Raw genomic sequence first — 16,011 nt, forward strand, 5'->3', positions numbered from 1 at the left:
GTTATTATTTTCTGATTCCTCTCTGATTCATAGCACAGTACTCGGAGCACATCGACTGACGGTTTAGCTTTGATTTGGCTTGTTTCATTCTCCAATCGTCCTCCTCGACCTATACTAATAAGGTATCCTGCTCCCCTCCGCCCTTCATCCTCGACTCCCTCCCTCTCTCTCTTCCCTCTCCTCCCTCTTCTCTCTCACCTCTTCTCCCTCCTCTCTCTTCTCTTTTCTTCCCTCGCTCGTTTCTTTTTCTCCCTTTCTTTCTCTCTCTCTCCCCTCCCCCCCTCCATCTAGGCCCAGACCACCATCCGGGTCCTCCCTGGCACCTCCCCTGGTCAGACCGACCTCTCAGCATTGTCACACTGCCGCCAGCTAGCCTGCCTTAAGCGCCTGTCCCAACGATCCCTCCACGCCCGTTCGCTCCATTCCGTTGGTCCAACGCCTGCTTCCAGTGCCACTTGTCGGTTGGCTCCCCTCCCTTCTGCCGTCGGCCTCTTCGTGGTCCCATCGCTTTCCCTCCGTCTTCCGATTCCTCTCCTCGCCCTCTCAGAGCCCAGAGGTATAGCCGCCTTCGTTCTCCTCAGGCTCCTCTCTCCGCCACTGTTGCGCGGCCTTGTCCACCAAGGAGTCGCAGACAAAGAGAAGCTTGATACCGACTTTGCACCAGACGGGTTGACCGTTCATTATTTCGGGGTTGCACCGCCATCCGAGAAGGACATTTATATACCGCGACGGGGACACGTTGGACTGTGTTGACACCGTCCTTACGCCTCATCTTCGTGTGCAGATCGTTTGGTTCGGCAGTATCAAGGAGCTTCCCACAACGATCCGCCCTGACCGACCGCCGGAGCCTTACCTCACTCTCTCCGCTTCTCCCCTCTAGCCAGCATGTCTACGGCGGTTGCGCCTGCGACCGCTGCCTCCTTGACCTCTCCGCACATGACTCGTGATCCCAGCCCAAAAAGTTGCCCCACGATGGCTCCCACTGCCTCCAGTAGCAATCAGACGAGCGCAACGCCGCCGCGCCTGTCGGGGACCTCCCGTGATGGTTCCTCAACCAAGAGCTCCCCTTCGGAGAAAAAGCGAACGACGCCTTCGTACGTTCCCGCATGCCAGTGATCCTCTGGCGCCGACATGCTAACCGAGCAACAGGTCTCAAAATGCCCCCAAGGTGATTGTAAAGAAGGAGCCCGCCTCGCCCGCCATGCAGCCTCATACCCGGCCTCGACCCCGGAAATTGGATCTGTCGAGTAGTCTCCCAACCTCTGGGGGCCTGTCGGCGCGGCCGCCCGGGGGCCCCATGACAGCTCGCGAAGGCGTTAATATGCAGGAAGTCGGCATCGCCTGTCTGTCTCCCGGCTTCCAAACCCATGATCCCATCATGCGCGAACAGTTACAGCGCAGCCTTTCCGTCCGTGATCAACAGAGGTCCATCATCGAATCGCGACTGCAAAGGTCGGCGAAGGATGACGGCCCAGATGGCACCAGACCGTCCGAGGCGTTCGGTGCCCCCAAGAGCTCCAAAAGAAAGCCGCCCCCGGGATTGTCAATCGTCCCTCCGTCTGCAACCCAATTCGCGAATGAGCGCGTAATCCAATCCGCCCCCTTGAATCAGACGTTCACGGGTCGACAGCAAGCGCAGCCGTTGACTCGCCACGTCGTCAACCAAAGCCCTACTTTGGGATCCACCTCTCATATCCATCATCTTCCTGCCACCCAAACCAACAACCGTCTCCCGCCCCTCTCCGACGTGTTTGGATCCGATGCGTTAGGTACACGCGAACGGGATGTGAACCGCTCTCAGTATTACCAAGGGACTTCAGCTTCCAACTCTTCGCAATCGAACAACCTTCCCCCCATGCCCTCTCCACGGATCCCGGGAGCTTCTTCCCAGGCCTCCATGCGGCCGCGTGAATATCGCTCTGCCGAAGAAGCTGTACAGGAAATGTCCGGCGGACGGGAAGAGCTCTTGCCTCGAATTGTACACTACGGAGGTCACCAACCGCCCACCCCGCCGTCTCCACGGATCGCGAATGGTCCCAAGTCCGCTGTACCCCATCTGGAATCCGTGGCCATGGCAAATGCATCCGCACCTGCTCCTCCACCGGTGCACTTCTCGACCGAGGGCACCGCGCGTCGGCGCCCTCGGAGCGAATACGAGCAGGATAACGGAAGTCCTCCCTTAGGCCACGGACCGGAGCCACACTACCGGCCAAATCCCGCTATGAGCGGATCAAGTGCCGCTTATGGACCGTTCGGGGCGGGCAGAGACTCGCCCGAGACGCAACGGAGAAAGAAAGAGGAGTTCTTGAGTTTGTGTGCTCGCGCGTGGGACTTATTCCACTCCTGAATCCAGAAGGTGGTCTATCAAAGACGAGATGTCTTTGGTGGTCTTGGAAGACCGTTGACCATCTTTCTGTTGTGTCCATAAGTGAAGTGGACATGATTCATCCACTTCGATATACATAAACAACAGCACTACTGGGAGTATAAGGCTTGCAGTATTATGGCACTTTTGATACGACAATCCTTCGTGGGCATTGTATTGACCACGGATGACTACGTCCGCACGATTAACATGCAACACTACGAATATCTACGGGGTTACTACGATCATGCCCGCGCAAGGGCTAATGGAGGACTAGGTCTCTATGATATAGTCATTGCTCTTTTACCTTCTTTCATCTCTTTTTCATTCGAGTTTATACCACCCATGGAAAGGCCCCCAACGATTGCTTCTTTACTTGGTCAGGCGTTATCACGGTTTCTGTATTTTCATGGTTCATGCGCTGAAGACTCATGTCAATATCTATTCCCATCTCCGCCATCTTTGGCATTCGTTTCTTTGGCCACCTTGGGCTTTTATTTTTTTTTGCTTTTGGATACCATTGTATCGGTTATTTTGTTTCTTGACATAGCATCTTCATCTCCTGGCTGATCCACCCTTTCATATGCTTCTTCATCATTCTGGATATCCAACAAATCTCAGGCGTCTTTGGATCGGATCTATTGTACTAAGCTGGTAGGACGGCATAATGATTAATACCAACTCGCGTCCCGATTGTGACAAACCTACCAGTATATAGAGCACTAAGCTCGACATATACACTCGTCAGCTTGGGAATATCAACAAATTTCCTCGTATGCTTCCGCAGTTGATTCAATTACAATGCACTCATAAGATCGCTAGAATAACAAGACATTCAGGCAACTCGACGTCGCTTTCTTCCAGGGCCGTCATGCGCTGGTGCCGCATCATTCTCCAGCCCCCGTCGTTCCATAGGCATCTCCTTCCGTTCTTTCGAAGCCATCTTCTTACGCCTCCGTTCCAGAGCCTTCATGCGCTCCTTGGAGTTCATGTTCTCATACTTCTTCAGAAGGACCTGTTTCTTCAGGTCCGACTTCTTCAGATAGTACGGATTACTCTTCTTTCCTTCGCGAATCAGCTGCTTCTCCTTCTTCTTATGCTCCGCTAAAATCTCCCTCTCCCGCTTCTGGTTCTCGATCGCACGCAACCGGTCACTCGTGGACCGGATAGCCCGCTTGAGTTCTTCTTTCTCGGCAGCATTCTTGGTCTTGGCGTATTTCTCCTTCAGCTCCTGCAGTTCCGACTTGCGATAGTCGTCCAGGAAGGCGTAGGCCTTGTTTGCCGCGTCGGGGTTGTGCCGGCTGCTGTTGCTCAGCACCGTCGGATCGAAGCGCGGATCCCGCGCCTTGGGGACCGCCGGGGGTTCGATGATGGTGCGTTTGCGCGTGACAGCGCGCTTGGACGACTGCACCATGGGGGCGTGTTTGGAGGATCGGGTGGGTTTCTTTTCGTCGCCCGTCTTCGACGACAGTTGCCGCTTCTGTTCGCGCGCTTCGCGGATCCGGGCGCGGATGTCGTCCAGCGGTGACGCGGTGGTCTCTTCGTCGGTAGATTTGGACTTGCGCTTGCTCTTGGGGCCTAGCGATGCCTGCGCTTTGGCGAGAGCGCCGAAGGAAATGTTGCTGAGGGAGGCTTTGACGTCGTCGTCCGGGTTGTCATCATCTTCGCTGTCGCCCTCGTCCTCGTCGTCGTTGCTGTCGTTGTCGTCGTCATCGTCTGACTGCTGGTCGTCGTGCAGCTCGTCCTGGGATTCATCGGTGTCGGGGAGGGAACCATGGCTGCCATCGTCGGAATCGGACTGTCCGTCGTCGCTGGGCTCTTCAGACTCTGCTGCGTCGGAGTAGACCTCCTCATCTTCATCTGGTAGTGCCCGCACCCGGCGATTGAGGAGATCAGAGATAGCCATTGTAATAGTGCGGTTCGCAAATAACGAACGAAGATATCTGCATGGACTGCGGCGATGGAGGCGGCGTGAAAAAATGCGTGGATACTGCCGGTCACTAAGGCGGTAGGAGAGGCGGCGTGGCCGATTTGTCGCGATTAAATTTAATTTACGCTTTTCTCTTTTCGCCATCCAAAGCAGCTTCATTCCCACGTTTTGGACGATTCCTACGCTCCCATGTCCTCATGTTCTTGAGATGTCGCTCTGCTTTCGATTATTGTTATCATCGTTCCAGTCCGTCGTCTTACCTGTCAGTGGCCGCCACTGAGTGTTTGGCCCGGAGTGGGGATTTGTCCAAGGTCCGCATCTCATTCCACTGCTGCCCTACGGATTGTTTGCTGACCAGAGCAGTCCATTTTGCATACACCAGCCTTGTATTATATTGCGTCCTCACGAACATATTACTCCTCTGCGCCTGCATCGAATCATCCTAGACCTGCCAACTCCGGAATGGAACCCCATAGAGCCTCCAGCGATACCCTATCGAGTACGGAGGATAGACTCGAGTATAGGGGCACGCGCGGGGGCAACTCAAAGCCATCATGGAGGCCATACCAAAACCGATGGCCTGCCTGGCCTCCAAAAAAGTCAATTCCCCAGAAAGCTGGCAATCTCGCTTCACAAACGCCGGAAAACGGTGCACCAGTCAATTCCCAGAAGAATCGCAAAGGCCGCAATTCGAAGAAGAATTCGGTTCCACAGACGCAGGCCCACGGCTCACAAGCGAACGCATCCACGAGCCACAACGTTCCTGTGAATGGTCCGAACATGAATATGCCATTCTTCCCCGGGTTGCCTAGCTACCCGCCAGCCACTGGCCCGACCAGCAACCCGGGTCTCCCGCAGCCGTTCTTTTCCCAGAACATGCCCAACCCACCGATGCAGTTCCCGCTAGATCCTAACGCACCCTCATGGAACTCGTCCTCGTGGAACGATATGAACAACCCTATGAACTTTCTTCCTCCTCTGCCGCCACCGCCAATCATGAACTTTGGCGGACAACTCCCGGATCTGCCGGCGCCGCCCATGCTCAGCGGCTTCCCCTCGTTTCCATTCGACCCCATGGCCTTTGCGGCAGCTGGACCTGCCGGTGCACACGCGGCCAACTTGAACGGACAAGTCTCAGCACCCTTCAACGGCCCACGCCACGATCGAAGCTCCGTCCCACCGGAACCACCAGCACCACCCGCACCAACCGATTCATACCTGACGCAGTCCTCGCAACCACCGCGGAAGCTCCCCTTCCCGCGACCGCTTCTCGTCATCCTAGACCTGAACGGCACGCTCATCTACCGCAAACACCGCCGCATGCCGCCGGTGTTCGCCCGCCGCGCCGGCCTCGACCAGTTCCTCGACACCCTCCTGCAAAAATACAAGGTGATGATCTGGTCGAGCTCGCAGCCGGAAACCGTCAACGCGGTGTGCGAGAAGCTCTTCACGGGCAAACAGCGCGCCGCGCTCGTCGCCGAATGGGGCCGTGACAAATTCGGCCTGACCAAGTCGCAGTACCGCGCCAAGATCCAGGTCTACAAGACGCTCAGCACGGTGTGGGCCAGCGACGACGTGCAGGCCTCGTACCCCAGCTCGCGCGCCACCCGCAAACGCCAGAAAGGCAAGAACGGCGGCGCTTCCGCTGGTGGTCCCCACTGGGACCAGACCAACACCATCCTGATCGACGACAGCAAGCTCAAGGCCGTTAGCCAGCCGTACAATATCCTCGAGATCCCCGAGTTCACCAACCAGCCCGGTGTCGACGAGGCTGCCATCTTTCCCAAGGTCCTGCAGTGTCTGGACGCGCTGTCCCGCCACGACGACGTCAGCAAGGTGCTCCAGCAGTGGTCTTCCCAGCTCACGGGGACCAGTGTGCTGGATTTTGTCGCAGGCGGCGATGTAGTCGACCCAGACGACGTCGCGGGCGCGCGTAAGCTGCGCCGTAAAGCCCGCAAGCAGGAACGCAAGGCGCTCAAGCGGGACAAGAAAGCGGCGTCTCTGCGTGAAGCCCAGAAACCCCGTGTGGAGAATGTCGTTGCCGCTGTAGCTGCTACGGAACAGTCTACAACCACGACGAGTACGTCTGCGTCGTCGACGCCGCAAGAGCCGCCGTCTGAACGGTCGCCGTCGCCGGTGTCGTCAGTGGGGTCGGCGAATTTTCTTCTGGATCGTCTGGAGGAATCGTTAAATGTACAACGGGAGTGATGTGTACAGATGTCTGATTTGCTGTTTTGACTTTGATACCCAAGATTTTTGCATGGAACACGTTACATATTAGACCTCGTCTATAGAACATGAATAAACTACAACTACATAAAGCTCAACTACAATGGAAATATATGTAGCGGTACCAGCACATAGTGCTCACTGAATTGCTAGCTACCTGGCTACTGCATCATCCAACATCGCATTCATAACTGGACATGACCAAAGAAAGCTTTTGAAGAGGGGTTGACGAAGGTAAAAGACGTAAACCGTTCCACATGAAAAGCGTAGCGGGGGAATATTAAAAGAAGAATCGGGAGGGGAACAGGGACCCCGCGGGAGGAAGACTCCGCGTCCCCAAGGGATTGGAACTGGAGAATTTTTCTAAGGCCGAGTACCATTGAGATGCTCACCCCAACGAGAAAAACAAGAAGAGGTCATCATCATGAGTTTTGCGTTCGTCGCTTATTTGAAGACGTGGCCGTCAACCCAGGGGTACTCCTTGCCGTTGACGGTGACGGGGACATCCCAGGCCCACATGTCGTCAACGAGCTTGCGGTCCTCCTCCTTGGAGGGGTCGAGCTTCTTGAAGTCGTAGCTCTCCCAGTCGGGAGCGACATCGAAGGCGGGAACGTGCTCCTGGCCACGGACGAGGAAGACACCGCGGATGACGCAGTCGTAGTTGGTACCGTAGACGGACTGGGCACCGAAGAGGTACTTACGAGAGCCCTCCAGACGAGCGTGGAAGCCACCAATCAGGTTGTTGGCCATGAAGGTGAGCTTCAGCTCGCTGTCGTACTTGTAGTCGACGGCCCAGAGGGAGTACTCCTCGGGCTTGTAGTTCTGCCAGAACCAGGGGAGGGCAACGGGACGGGTGTCCTCGTTGGAGTACTGGCGCTTCCACTCGTCAAGGACGAACTCAGGCTTGCCGAGAGCCTCCAGGGGGTGCTTGGGCTTCTTGGGCTCCTCAGCAGCGGGGGCGGGGGCAGCAGCAGCAGCGGGGGCGGCCTCCTTCTTGGGCTTCTCCTCCTTCTTGGGGGGAGTGTACTTGATGCACTCCTCGACGAAGACGGGGCTGGGGACAACCGCCTTGAAGGCAGGCTGGTTGACGATGGTCTTGTACCAACGGGTCACGGCAGGGTGCTCATCACGGACCTTCTTGTCCACGACGGTAGCGAAGGGACGAGTGAGGAGGGAGGCGACGAAGAGATCAGCCAGGGTGATGCGCTCGCCAACGAGGTAGGTGTTGGCAGTGAGGTAGGTGTTCAGGACACCGAGGTTCTTCAGGGCAGCCTTGGAGGCATCCTCGACGTTCTTCTTGTTGTAGGCATCGAGACCCATGAGGGGACGGTACCAGCCAGCCATACGGGGGAGGATCTCCGTGTTGCCGAAGGACAGCCAGCGGAGGATGGAAGCATAGTCCTGCTTGGTCTTGCCCAGGAGGGTGGTCTTCTCGTTCTGGGAGGTGACTAGAAGGAACAATTAGCAAAGAATGTTCCGAGGCGTAGCCATGACAACGTCAATTGAACGAGATGGAAAAATTTTGCCCGAAAGCGGGGTAGGTCCCAGAAAATTTCAGAGGTTAGGTTATCAACAGTGTAGTTCTGCCAGGGATAACTAGTTTATAATAAAATTGCTCATCATTGAAGGGGAGAGGGGGGAGACATCGACAATGCAATGGAAAGAAGATAATATAGTAACGTACCGTAGACAGCGATGGCAATGGCCTCAGACAGAGTGTAGCCGTTGGCACCCTCGAAGGCGGGGATCTTGCCAACGGGGTTGATTCTGGTGTACTCGGCGGACTTGTTGAAGTCAGCGTTGGCGTTGGCCTGGGTCTCAACCAGCTCCAGGTCCACGTCGTTCGCCTTAGCGGCGACGAGGATGGAGATGGTGCGAGGGTTGTCCTGCAAGAAAGATGCATGTTAGCTGATGTCCCAACGACCCCGCGATGACGAGAAAGTCGACTCTGCGCGCAGAGAAGAACAAAAAACACCAAGCGTAGATGGAATGGAGGAAGGAGAACATACAGGGAGACCGTAGAGCTTTCCGAAAGCCATTGTGAAGATGGGATGAGGAGGATGAAGAGGAGAGGAAGAGGAAAAAGGAGGAGGGGAGAAAGACGGTTGGAAATTTTGTGCGAATCAGACGGCGTCGGCATCGGAGGAACTAATTGCTCCCCGGTCACGTGGACGCCGCCCCGAAAAACCTCAGGATCGCCCGACACGGAAGAGCTGCCCATGCAATTGCGCCCCGGTTGACACGCCCTGGTTACGATCCATCATGGCATCCATGGCATCCACCACCCCCAATTGCATCCGCCATGCGATGCAGTCTCTCCGCCGCTCCTCGCCCTGGCGCTCCGCCCTCCTCCGCTCCTCTATCCCCGCCGTTTCTTCCCCGAGTCTCACCTCTCGCGGCTATGCTACCGAAGTGATTCCCGCTGCGCCCGAAATCGACTTCTCCCAGTTCAACGCTCGTCCGGCCCGGATTGTTCCCGCCTCTCCCGCTTACTTTTCCGGTAGCCCAAAATTCATCGACCACCTGTTGCACCTCGAACACATTCTTGCAAAATATGCCTCGTTACCGACGGTAGCTCCGGCCGACGCTCCCCGGATGGCCTGGTTCAAGCTCCCCCAGTTCCGTGACTTCGTCGGCGAGCCGGTGCCCACCAAGAAGTACAAGAACCTAGTGAAGATTCTGCAGCGCCTGAACCGGATTGACCCGGCCCTCGTCCCCGACGAGGTGCGCGAGACGCTGAAGAGCTTCCTCCGTCCCGGTAACCCGTACGGAAACAAGCCGGCGCCGGCGACGGTGGACGAAATGGGCCGGGCCCGTGGAAAGGGAAAGCGCAAGACTTCGTCCGCTGTGGTTCATCTTGTCGAGGGAGAGGGAGAGGTGATGATCAACGGAAAGACCCTGGCGGAGGCGTTCCCTCGGCTGCATGACCGGGAGAGTGCGACCTGGCCGCTGCGGTGTACCTCCCGGCTGGACAAGTACAATGTGTGGGCGAACGTCCGCGGTGGAGGTGTGACTGGACAGGCTGAGGCGGTGACTTTGGCGCTGGCGCGAGCATTGTTGGTTCACGAGCCTGCATTGAAGCCGGTGCTGCGGAAAGGTACGTGTTATGTGGTGACGCAGTGGGCTTTCTTCCGGAATATCATTGCTAACTCCTTTTCCAGCTGGTGTTATCACGGTGGATGCCCGTCGCGTGGAGAGAAAGAAACCCGGCCATGTCAAGGCGCGCAAGATGCCCACCTGGGTCAAACGGTGAAGTCGTGTATGTCTATCTGGTTGGTTTCGGGATTTCCCGTCTACGATTGCTTCCCTTTCTTTTTGGATCTACATGCATATGGAGTACTGTGTTTCATTCCTCCCCTTTTTTCTTTCTTCCTCCTTCACCCCTGTATTATCAATTTGTCTTGCGATGAAAATATATCCTATGTTGCAAACAATCCCCGCATCGGGTCGTTTCAGTTTGGAGACACGAGCCTCGGTGATGAGCATGTAACTATTGGCGTTTAATCCATCCGATGAATGGGACTATTGGACATGTGCTGTCCAGACAGTTGCACGAAGTCACGCTCCACGCATCTGCATTGGCCAAAGCCATTAAAGAATGACGAAGGACAAGGAGGAGCAAAAAGAAACGATCCTTTGTCCCACCCTTCCGAAAAAACGAAGAACAACACGGAATAGCACTGCTGGATGTGGCTGAACCGATCCCCTGCGCAGCATCCTTTTTTGACTTCTCCTTACCTCATGCCTTGTGTACTATGTGGATATATGCAGGTGCATGAACGATCGAAGTGCTGAGACTGCAGATCTGACCTCGAGTCCACGCCACAACTGTTAGCGCAGCCGGTGAGATATGGACCGGCTTATTTTGGACGGGGTTACACAGTTGAGCATGCTGGGCAGTAGTTCATCATTCTATAACGTGGCGCTGAGTCCACAGTGTCCCGACTTGGCAGTGTTTGTGTTCATGCTCGTCTGGCGACTAACGACCATTCACCAGCTTTCCACCGAGGTCGGATACAGGTCTTCGGTAGATCCTGTGCAGCAGTCGACGAATAGAGAGGGTTGCACTAGGGAATGTAGTTACACAGGGTCTAAAAGGGACTTTTCGGACAAAGTGCGTGGCCATTCGAGACATTCCTTTCAGTTTCTGTCCTGTGGGGTTTCCCCAAAGTGGCCACAATAGCTGGTAAGAGATGAACGGGCTTGGATCAGCTTTGCATGGGGCGAGGTCATATGCAGGACGCTCTGGAGTTTGTTTGTGCCTATGGTGTCTCCTGTCCAGAGGTCAAGTGATAGACTGATAGCTAGTACTCAAGTGGATGGGTGTGTTATGCCTGAAAAATCGACAATCGGCCACGAGGGAACAAGCATGAGCATTTCGGGTGTCGCTACCGCCGGGGGGACGAGTTTTTATACGGCGCTGTGGTGTGTAACTGAAAAAGGGCCTAACGTTGGTCTACAGTTATTCACGTTAGTGACAACAGGACAATGCGAGGGTACATCGAGAGTACATCGAGAGTACATCGAGAGTACATGGAGTATACCAAAAACAGCACTGAAACAACAACATTGTGTATGCATGCTGTGGTGTAGTCCCAAATGACCACCGAAGGAACTACATTGGGATTCTTACGACATTGAACAGGGACGATCTGATCTGGCATCGTCACAGTCAGATCAGTTGAGAATCATCCATTTTACTGGATAGAAGCCAGCCGGATGGCGGAATCTAATTCATTGGCGGATGGCTGCGATGAGTGGCGTACGTAGTCGCTGCTAGGGGCGCATAGGGACCAATGGGCTTCCTCTTCTTTGAAAAGAAAAAGGAACAGATTGTCCTGCTTGTCATTCCTAGTTTGGTAAAGAAACCCCGGGATGGCGTGCAATAAAGTGAGTCCGTGTATACACTGATGGGAGAAGACCCGTTGAGCCCGAGAGCGATCATCTCAAGGGACCTCGAATGCAACCCTAGATCGACCTAGGTACCGTGACCAGAGCCCCGGGTACGTACTAATTATACGCCTCATGGTCCTCATGTTCGTGTGTAGAATGGATAGATCTGCTGCATACATATCCACAAGCCAACACGAGGGATGGTCCATGGCCTTGGGGAATCGCGAGAGGATCTTTCTCTCACGTTCGGCAGAAGCAATTTCCCCTTCTCGGACCAAGGCTCTTAGCGTGAGGCTGACGCGCCTCATTGTGTCTTCCTTGGAAATCCCGCAGCTCTCTCCCCGGTGAAGGCCACGAGAATGCCCACAGACGGGGCATTCCAAATTGTGGATTCGATCGGAATGAAGGACTGAACCCCCTCTTGCGTTAGCTCTGGTAGTGCATGGACCGGACTGTGAACCATCGCGCGGGGATCGTCGGATGTGACGGACTCTTGGGACGGTAGTCACCAATGGTGGTCGCCAGGAGGTCTTTTCAGCCCGGTGGGGTTTCAGTAGTCTGGCTGATGTGATAGTGGATGGATAGATACCACGCCAGTGTCTCCCCTTTCCACTCTGCTGGGAAAAGGTCGTGCGCAGGGGGAGGCTGTGGATCGGGACCCATTGTTCGTATCCTCTTTTTGACGCCTTCTGTTTCTGCCGTTTCGAGTTGATGGATAGCACCGCGACTAATATATTTTCTAGGGATCGAATGGCCGCGCTAATTTCACTGAGAGGAACTAGACGTACCGGAGCGACTTACGCGGTCGAGGGAATGAACTAATATAGTCGAGATTGGATTCATATACTCGGACCCGGGTGACCGGCACTCTGGTTCGACAGCGGTTCTTCCCGCATTCCATCCACTGTACGCATCACCTACTAACTAGCTAGGTAGATACTGTGCTCCTCCTGATGCGAGGATGGTTCGAGTGAATAGGCTTTCGGAAACCCACTCGGGGGAACCAGGGAAATGGAACCACCATCTCCAGACCCCGAGGATTGACGGCGGGAATGCCTGAAAGCGGTATAAAGCCATCCATTCCCATGGCACTGGGCAGGGAACCTTATCGGTGATGCCCGGACTTCCTCCACTTAGTTATCCCTTTCACTGGTTTCTTCTTATTATTTAACTATTTGCCTAGGTAACAATACTCATCTCTGTACTCCGTACTTCAGCCGATCAGCTCCACTAGCCCATTAGCTCATTAGCCCACTAGCCCACTAGCTGAAAGGATTTTCCCCTTTGGTCATTCTTTGGTCATCCTTCGGCTGTGCATCGGATGTATGTACATATGTCGGGTACTCGATGGATCCGGCCGCATGTCATGGCCCTAACTCATAGTCTCATCCTAATAATATTAACATTCTCCTGCGGCGGATCGCTTCCGTCCGGGCACCATCTGACCCAGCCGAGTGGTCTAACTTTTACCAAAAGTAAATCTGAGAGAGAAGATTTGGAATATGCATGCACTGGAAGCAGAGGAGCCCTGTGGTCAGATGTTATTCACCGCACCGACATGCTGGTGAGGACGGATCAGGAGAAGTATGAAACAAAACATAAACATCCTCGCTCGACAAAGGAGCCCAACTCCATAGAAGACCCCAGACCGCAAGAAGGACTAGGAGACAACAGACAGATAAAGAAACCCACGCCCCATTAGTGCTGTGTTTCCCCTCCCTTCGTGCAAGTTCTGGTGGATGTTCTTTGCTTTTTTAATCTCTAGCCTTAATATGGCTGACTATTTTTTATTTATTCCTTTATTTATTATTAACATCCTGATTTTGATTTCTTTTTCCGCATCACAAGTCGAATTTGATTTTTGATCTTCTTCCCACACACGGTCTCTCTGACAGGCTGGCGATCATCCACCAGCGCCCCAGTGTGTCGGGTCCCTCTCACGCTGTCTCTCTCTCTCTCTCCCCCCTGGAGATCTTCCCATCGTCGTCTAGACTACGGACCGGATTGATCACTAGATCACTATAAATACGGGAATTCCATCCATGGCTGGTCCCCCACTTCTCCCCCCATCCTGGTGTTTCATTGTGTTGTGTCCCAATAAGAAGTTTGGGCTGCAACTCGGAGAGTAAGACTCCCATTACCCTTGATGCCATTAGTCCGACTCGCTTGCTTTATTTGATTGTCGGTTTGATCTTTTCCCCCCTAAAATTTGCCCTGCCGTCATCGTCCCGCCTGCGAGTATATTATAAGCTTTGTTGCGTCCTCCTTTCTTCCCTGTCCGTTGTTCGCCCATACTTCGGATCTCTTCTTTTTCCAGTCTACCTCGACTTCTAAACACGCTTATTGCCTCATTTCTTCTCTCGGTAGGTTTCTGACGGAGTGCGCACTATCCTGGATCACTCCTGATTCTCGACTGTCTCCCAAATAACCTAATAGCTGATGATTTACCGCAGATCCGTCCATCGCGTGCCCGGGGTAGCTTAGTTCTAGAAAGAACTCCGAGCGTTTTAGCTTAAATCCCAATCCCTGCGCGGACCCGAGAGATCATCCCTCAGGTAACAGGCGAACCCCTACGACAGAGGGAAACAATCAACATTCAACCGTCCAATCTACCCCCCTCTCCGCCAAGCTGGAATCCTACGCGAGCCCGCCGCTGTCCCCTCCGGCACCTTGGTCCCTCGACCTCGATCCCACCTGTAGGGGCTCTGTGTGGAACCGGCTGGGTGGGATGGATGGCGATCCCCGGGGCATGAAGCAGCATTATGATCAGCCTCGCCTTGCGACACGCGCGGGAATGGCCCGTCGTACAGCGTCTAGGCCCTCCGGCCCTTCAGAGCGGTTCAGAGGCTCCGGTAGACAGCCCCCAACACGTGGAGATGGACGGTCCCGAATGCCTGCCTATGTGGACTATGGCTACACAGACACCTCCTTCCCGGATGCCTCGTTACAGGGGGACGACTTGCACCACTATGCGCCGGCCTTGCGCGACCTGCCGCGCCAGCAACAGCAAGTCCAGCAGCCGTTCGCGCCGTATGATTCCGAGATGGTGTACAACATCAATCAGCAAGCCCCGACGCAAACCCCGTACGAGGTCGTGTCATCCTACGGTTCGGCACGGCAGTCTGCAGCGATGGACGCCCTATCCAGTCAATTTGCCGTTCCACAATATTTCCCTCCCAATGACCCGACGGCCGTCGGGGATCCGGCCCTGGGCTCGTCCTACTTGAACTCGCACTTGTCTCTGTCCGCTTATAACCAGCCGGGTCCCATTGGCCGCTCGACCGCAACACAGCCCTTTCCCGCAACCATGGCCGAGTTGCCCCCAGGGGGTACTGCCGCACGTATGGAGCCTGCTTCGCCATCGCATCCGCAGCAACAGGAACCGCCATCGTCCTCGCAGGAGGTGGCCGAACCGGCGAACCTAAGCGAAGCCTATGGCCAGTTCCAGCGCGCCTTACGCGGGACCTTTGATCAGACGCGCACCGGCCGATTGGTAGAGGCTAGTCGATCGCTCTTGGAAATCTCCGAGTGGCTTGTGACTAATGCGCGGGATCTTGGTAAGCCCTCCCTCGTTTGCTTTTCTTACCCACTCTTTTCTTTCCCCTGCGTAATTAGGTGCATAGCATCCATGATTTAGAGGGCGCTTGCATGCATGATGACTCCATAATGTGGCCAAAACCCGAGCAATCAGACCCAAGCTAATTTCTGGGGCCCATGCGTTCTAGGTATACTTCGGGATGACCAGGTCTCTCATTCCGATCGATTGCAGCTCTGGAACGACTTCAATATCTGCTGGCTGGCAGTGTGTCAGAAACAGAAGGACATGACAGAGGAGATACTCCAGACGGGCCGACAACCGCCGCATACGAGTCTACTGAGCGTCGATGTGATGGAGAATTTGGGAAAAGAGCTGATCCAGCTGTGCGATCGGATCGAACAACATGGGTTGGTCGATTACGAAATGGGGGTCTGGGAAGAGGAGATCCTTTCCGGTAGGACGATCCCTTGCTCTGATGGTCGCACATCCTTGAAGTTTCTCTTCACTAACGTACTGATGGCTTCGGCCCTGTTCAGTCCTGGGTCAGTGTCTCGATCTCATGGAGAGCCGACCAGACACCCTTCGCGGACACACCACAACAACCACTTCCCGGCCATGACGAGATCGCGCGTCCTCGTACTTTTGTGTGTGGGGAGACTAGCTGATTTTCAGTCCGGCCTAATGCAGGAGACTAAATTAGTCGCCCTGCCGAGGGGATCCCCATGACGAAACTAGCGACTGCTAGGTCGTCCACCTGGTTTCTGCCATGCTTCCCGCGTCCGGGTTTTACTTCCGGACTCTATCATTATTGATTGGAGTTATACGAGTGGCTTGTGGCTGGAACTCAACGGAGGGTCACTGTGCTTGTACACTCCCAGTCCACTATTTGGCACGATAGCTGCGGGCCATCGGGACCACTCTCCCCACAATGCTGACAATTATTCCTGCACGCCTCCGATTCCGTGCAGCAAGTCTGCCTTGATGGTGGTCGAAGATCCATCCGCGTGGGCGCTGGATTCGGGGACCATGCTTCCAACCAGGCAGAAGCAAACATAC

General features: G+C 54.9%; 6 protein-coding genes across 6 annotated transcripts; 4 read left to right on the forward strand and 2 right to left on the reverse strand.

Annotated features, from left to right (window-relative positions):
* Nucleotides 1–972: 972 nt before the first annotated feature.
* ATEG_06989 (uncharacterized protein) lies at nucleotides 973–2,347 on the forward strand (the record flags this gene model as incomplete). Its single annotated transcript, XM_001209675.1, has 2 exons — nucleotides 973–1,094; nucleotides 1,150–2,347. The coding sequence occupies 2 exons, from the start codon at nucleotides 973–975 to the stop codon at nucleotides 2,345–2,347; spliced, it is 1,320 nt and encodes a 439-aa protein (XP_001209675.1).
* Nucleotides 2,348–3,200: 853 nt separating this feature from the next.
* Nucleotides 3,201–4,271, reverse strand: rrp36 (putative pre-rRNA processing protein; the record flags this gene model as incomplete). The annotated part of the gene is made up of 1 exon (XM_001209676.1): nucleotides 3,201–4,271. One exon carries the CDS (start codon nucleotides 4,269–4,271, stop codon nucleotides 3,201–3,203), a length of 1,071 nt encoding a protein of 356 aa, XP_001209676.1.
* A 900-nt stretch (nucleotides 4,272–5,171) lies between these two features.
* Nucleotides 5,172–6,304, forward strand: ATEG_06991 (NIF domain protein; the record flags this gene model as incomplete). The annotated part of the gene is made up of 2 exons (XM_001209677.1): nucleotides 5,172–6,228; nucleotides 6,285–6,304. The coding sequence occupies 2 exons, from the start codon at nucleotides 5,172–5,174 to the stop codon at nucleotides 6,302–6,304; spliced, it is 1,077 nt and encodes a 358-aa protein (XP_001209677.1).
* A 664-nt stretch (nucleotides 6,305–6,968) lies between these two features.
* ATEG_06992 (elongation factor 1 gamma domain-containing protein) lies at nucleotides 6,969–8,563 on the reverse strand (the record flags this gene model as incomplete). The annotated part of the gene is made up of 3 exons (XM_001209678.1): nucleotides 6,969–7,972; nucleotides 8,209–8,410; nucleotides 8,534–8,563. The coding sequence occupies 3 exons, from the start codon at nucleotides 8,561–8,563 to the stop codon at nucleotides 6,969–6,971; spliced, it is 1,236 nt and encodes a 411-aa protein (XP_001209678.1).
* Nucleotides 8,564–9,119: 556 nt separating this feature from the next.
* ATEG_06993 (mitochondrial 37S ribosomal protein uS9m) lies at nucleotides 9,120–9,777 on the forward strand (the record flags this gene model as incomplete). Its single annotated transcript, XM_001209679.1, has 2 exons — nucleotides 9,120–9,621; nucleotides 9,686–9,777. The coding sequence occupies 2 exons, from the start codon at nucleotides 9,120–9,122 to the stop codon at nucleotides 9,775–9,777; spliced, it is 594 nt and encodes a 197-aa protein (XP_001209679.1).
* Nucleotides 9,778–14,307: 4,530 nt separating this feature from the next.
* ATEG_06994 (uncharacterized protein) lies at nucleotides 14,308–15,413 on the forward strand (the record flags this gene model as incomplete). Its single annotated transcript, XM_001209680.1, has 2 exons — nucleotides 14,308–14,974; nucleotides 15,187–15,413. 2 exons carry the CDS (start codon nucleotides 14,308–14,310, stop codon nucleotides 15,411–15,413), a joined length of 894 nt encoding a protein of 297 aa, XP_001209680.1.
* Nucleotides 15,414–16,011: the final 598 nt, after the last annotated feature.

This window comes from Aspergillus terreus, genomic scaffold, assembly GCF_000149615.1.
Source record: "Aspergillus terreus NIH2624 scaffold_10 genomic scaffold, whole genome shotgun sequence".
Lineage (NCBI taxonomy): Eukaryota > Fungi > Ascomycota > Eurotiomycetes > Eurotiales > Aspergillaceae > Aspergillus > Aspergillus terreus.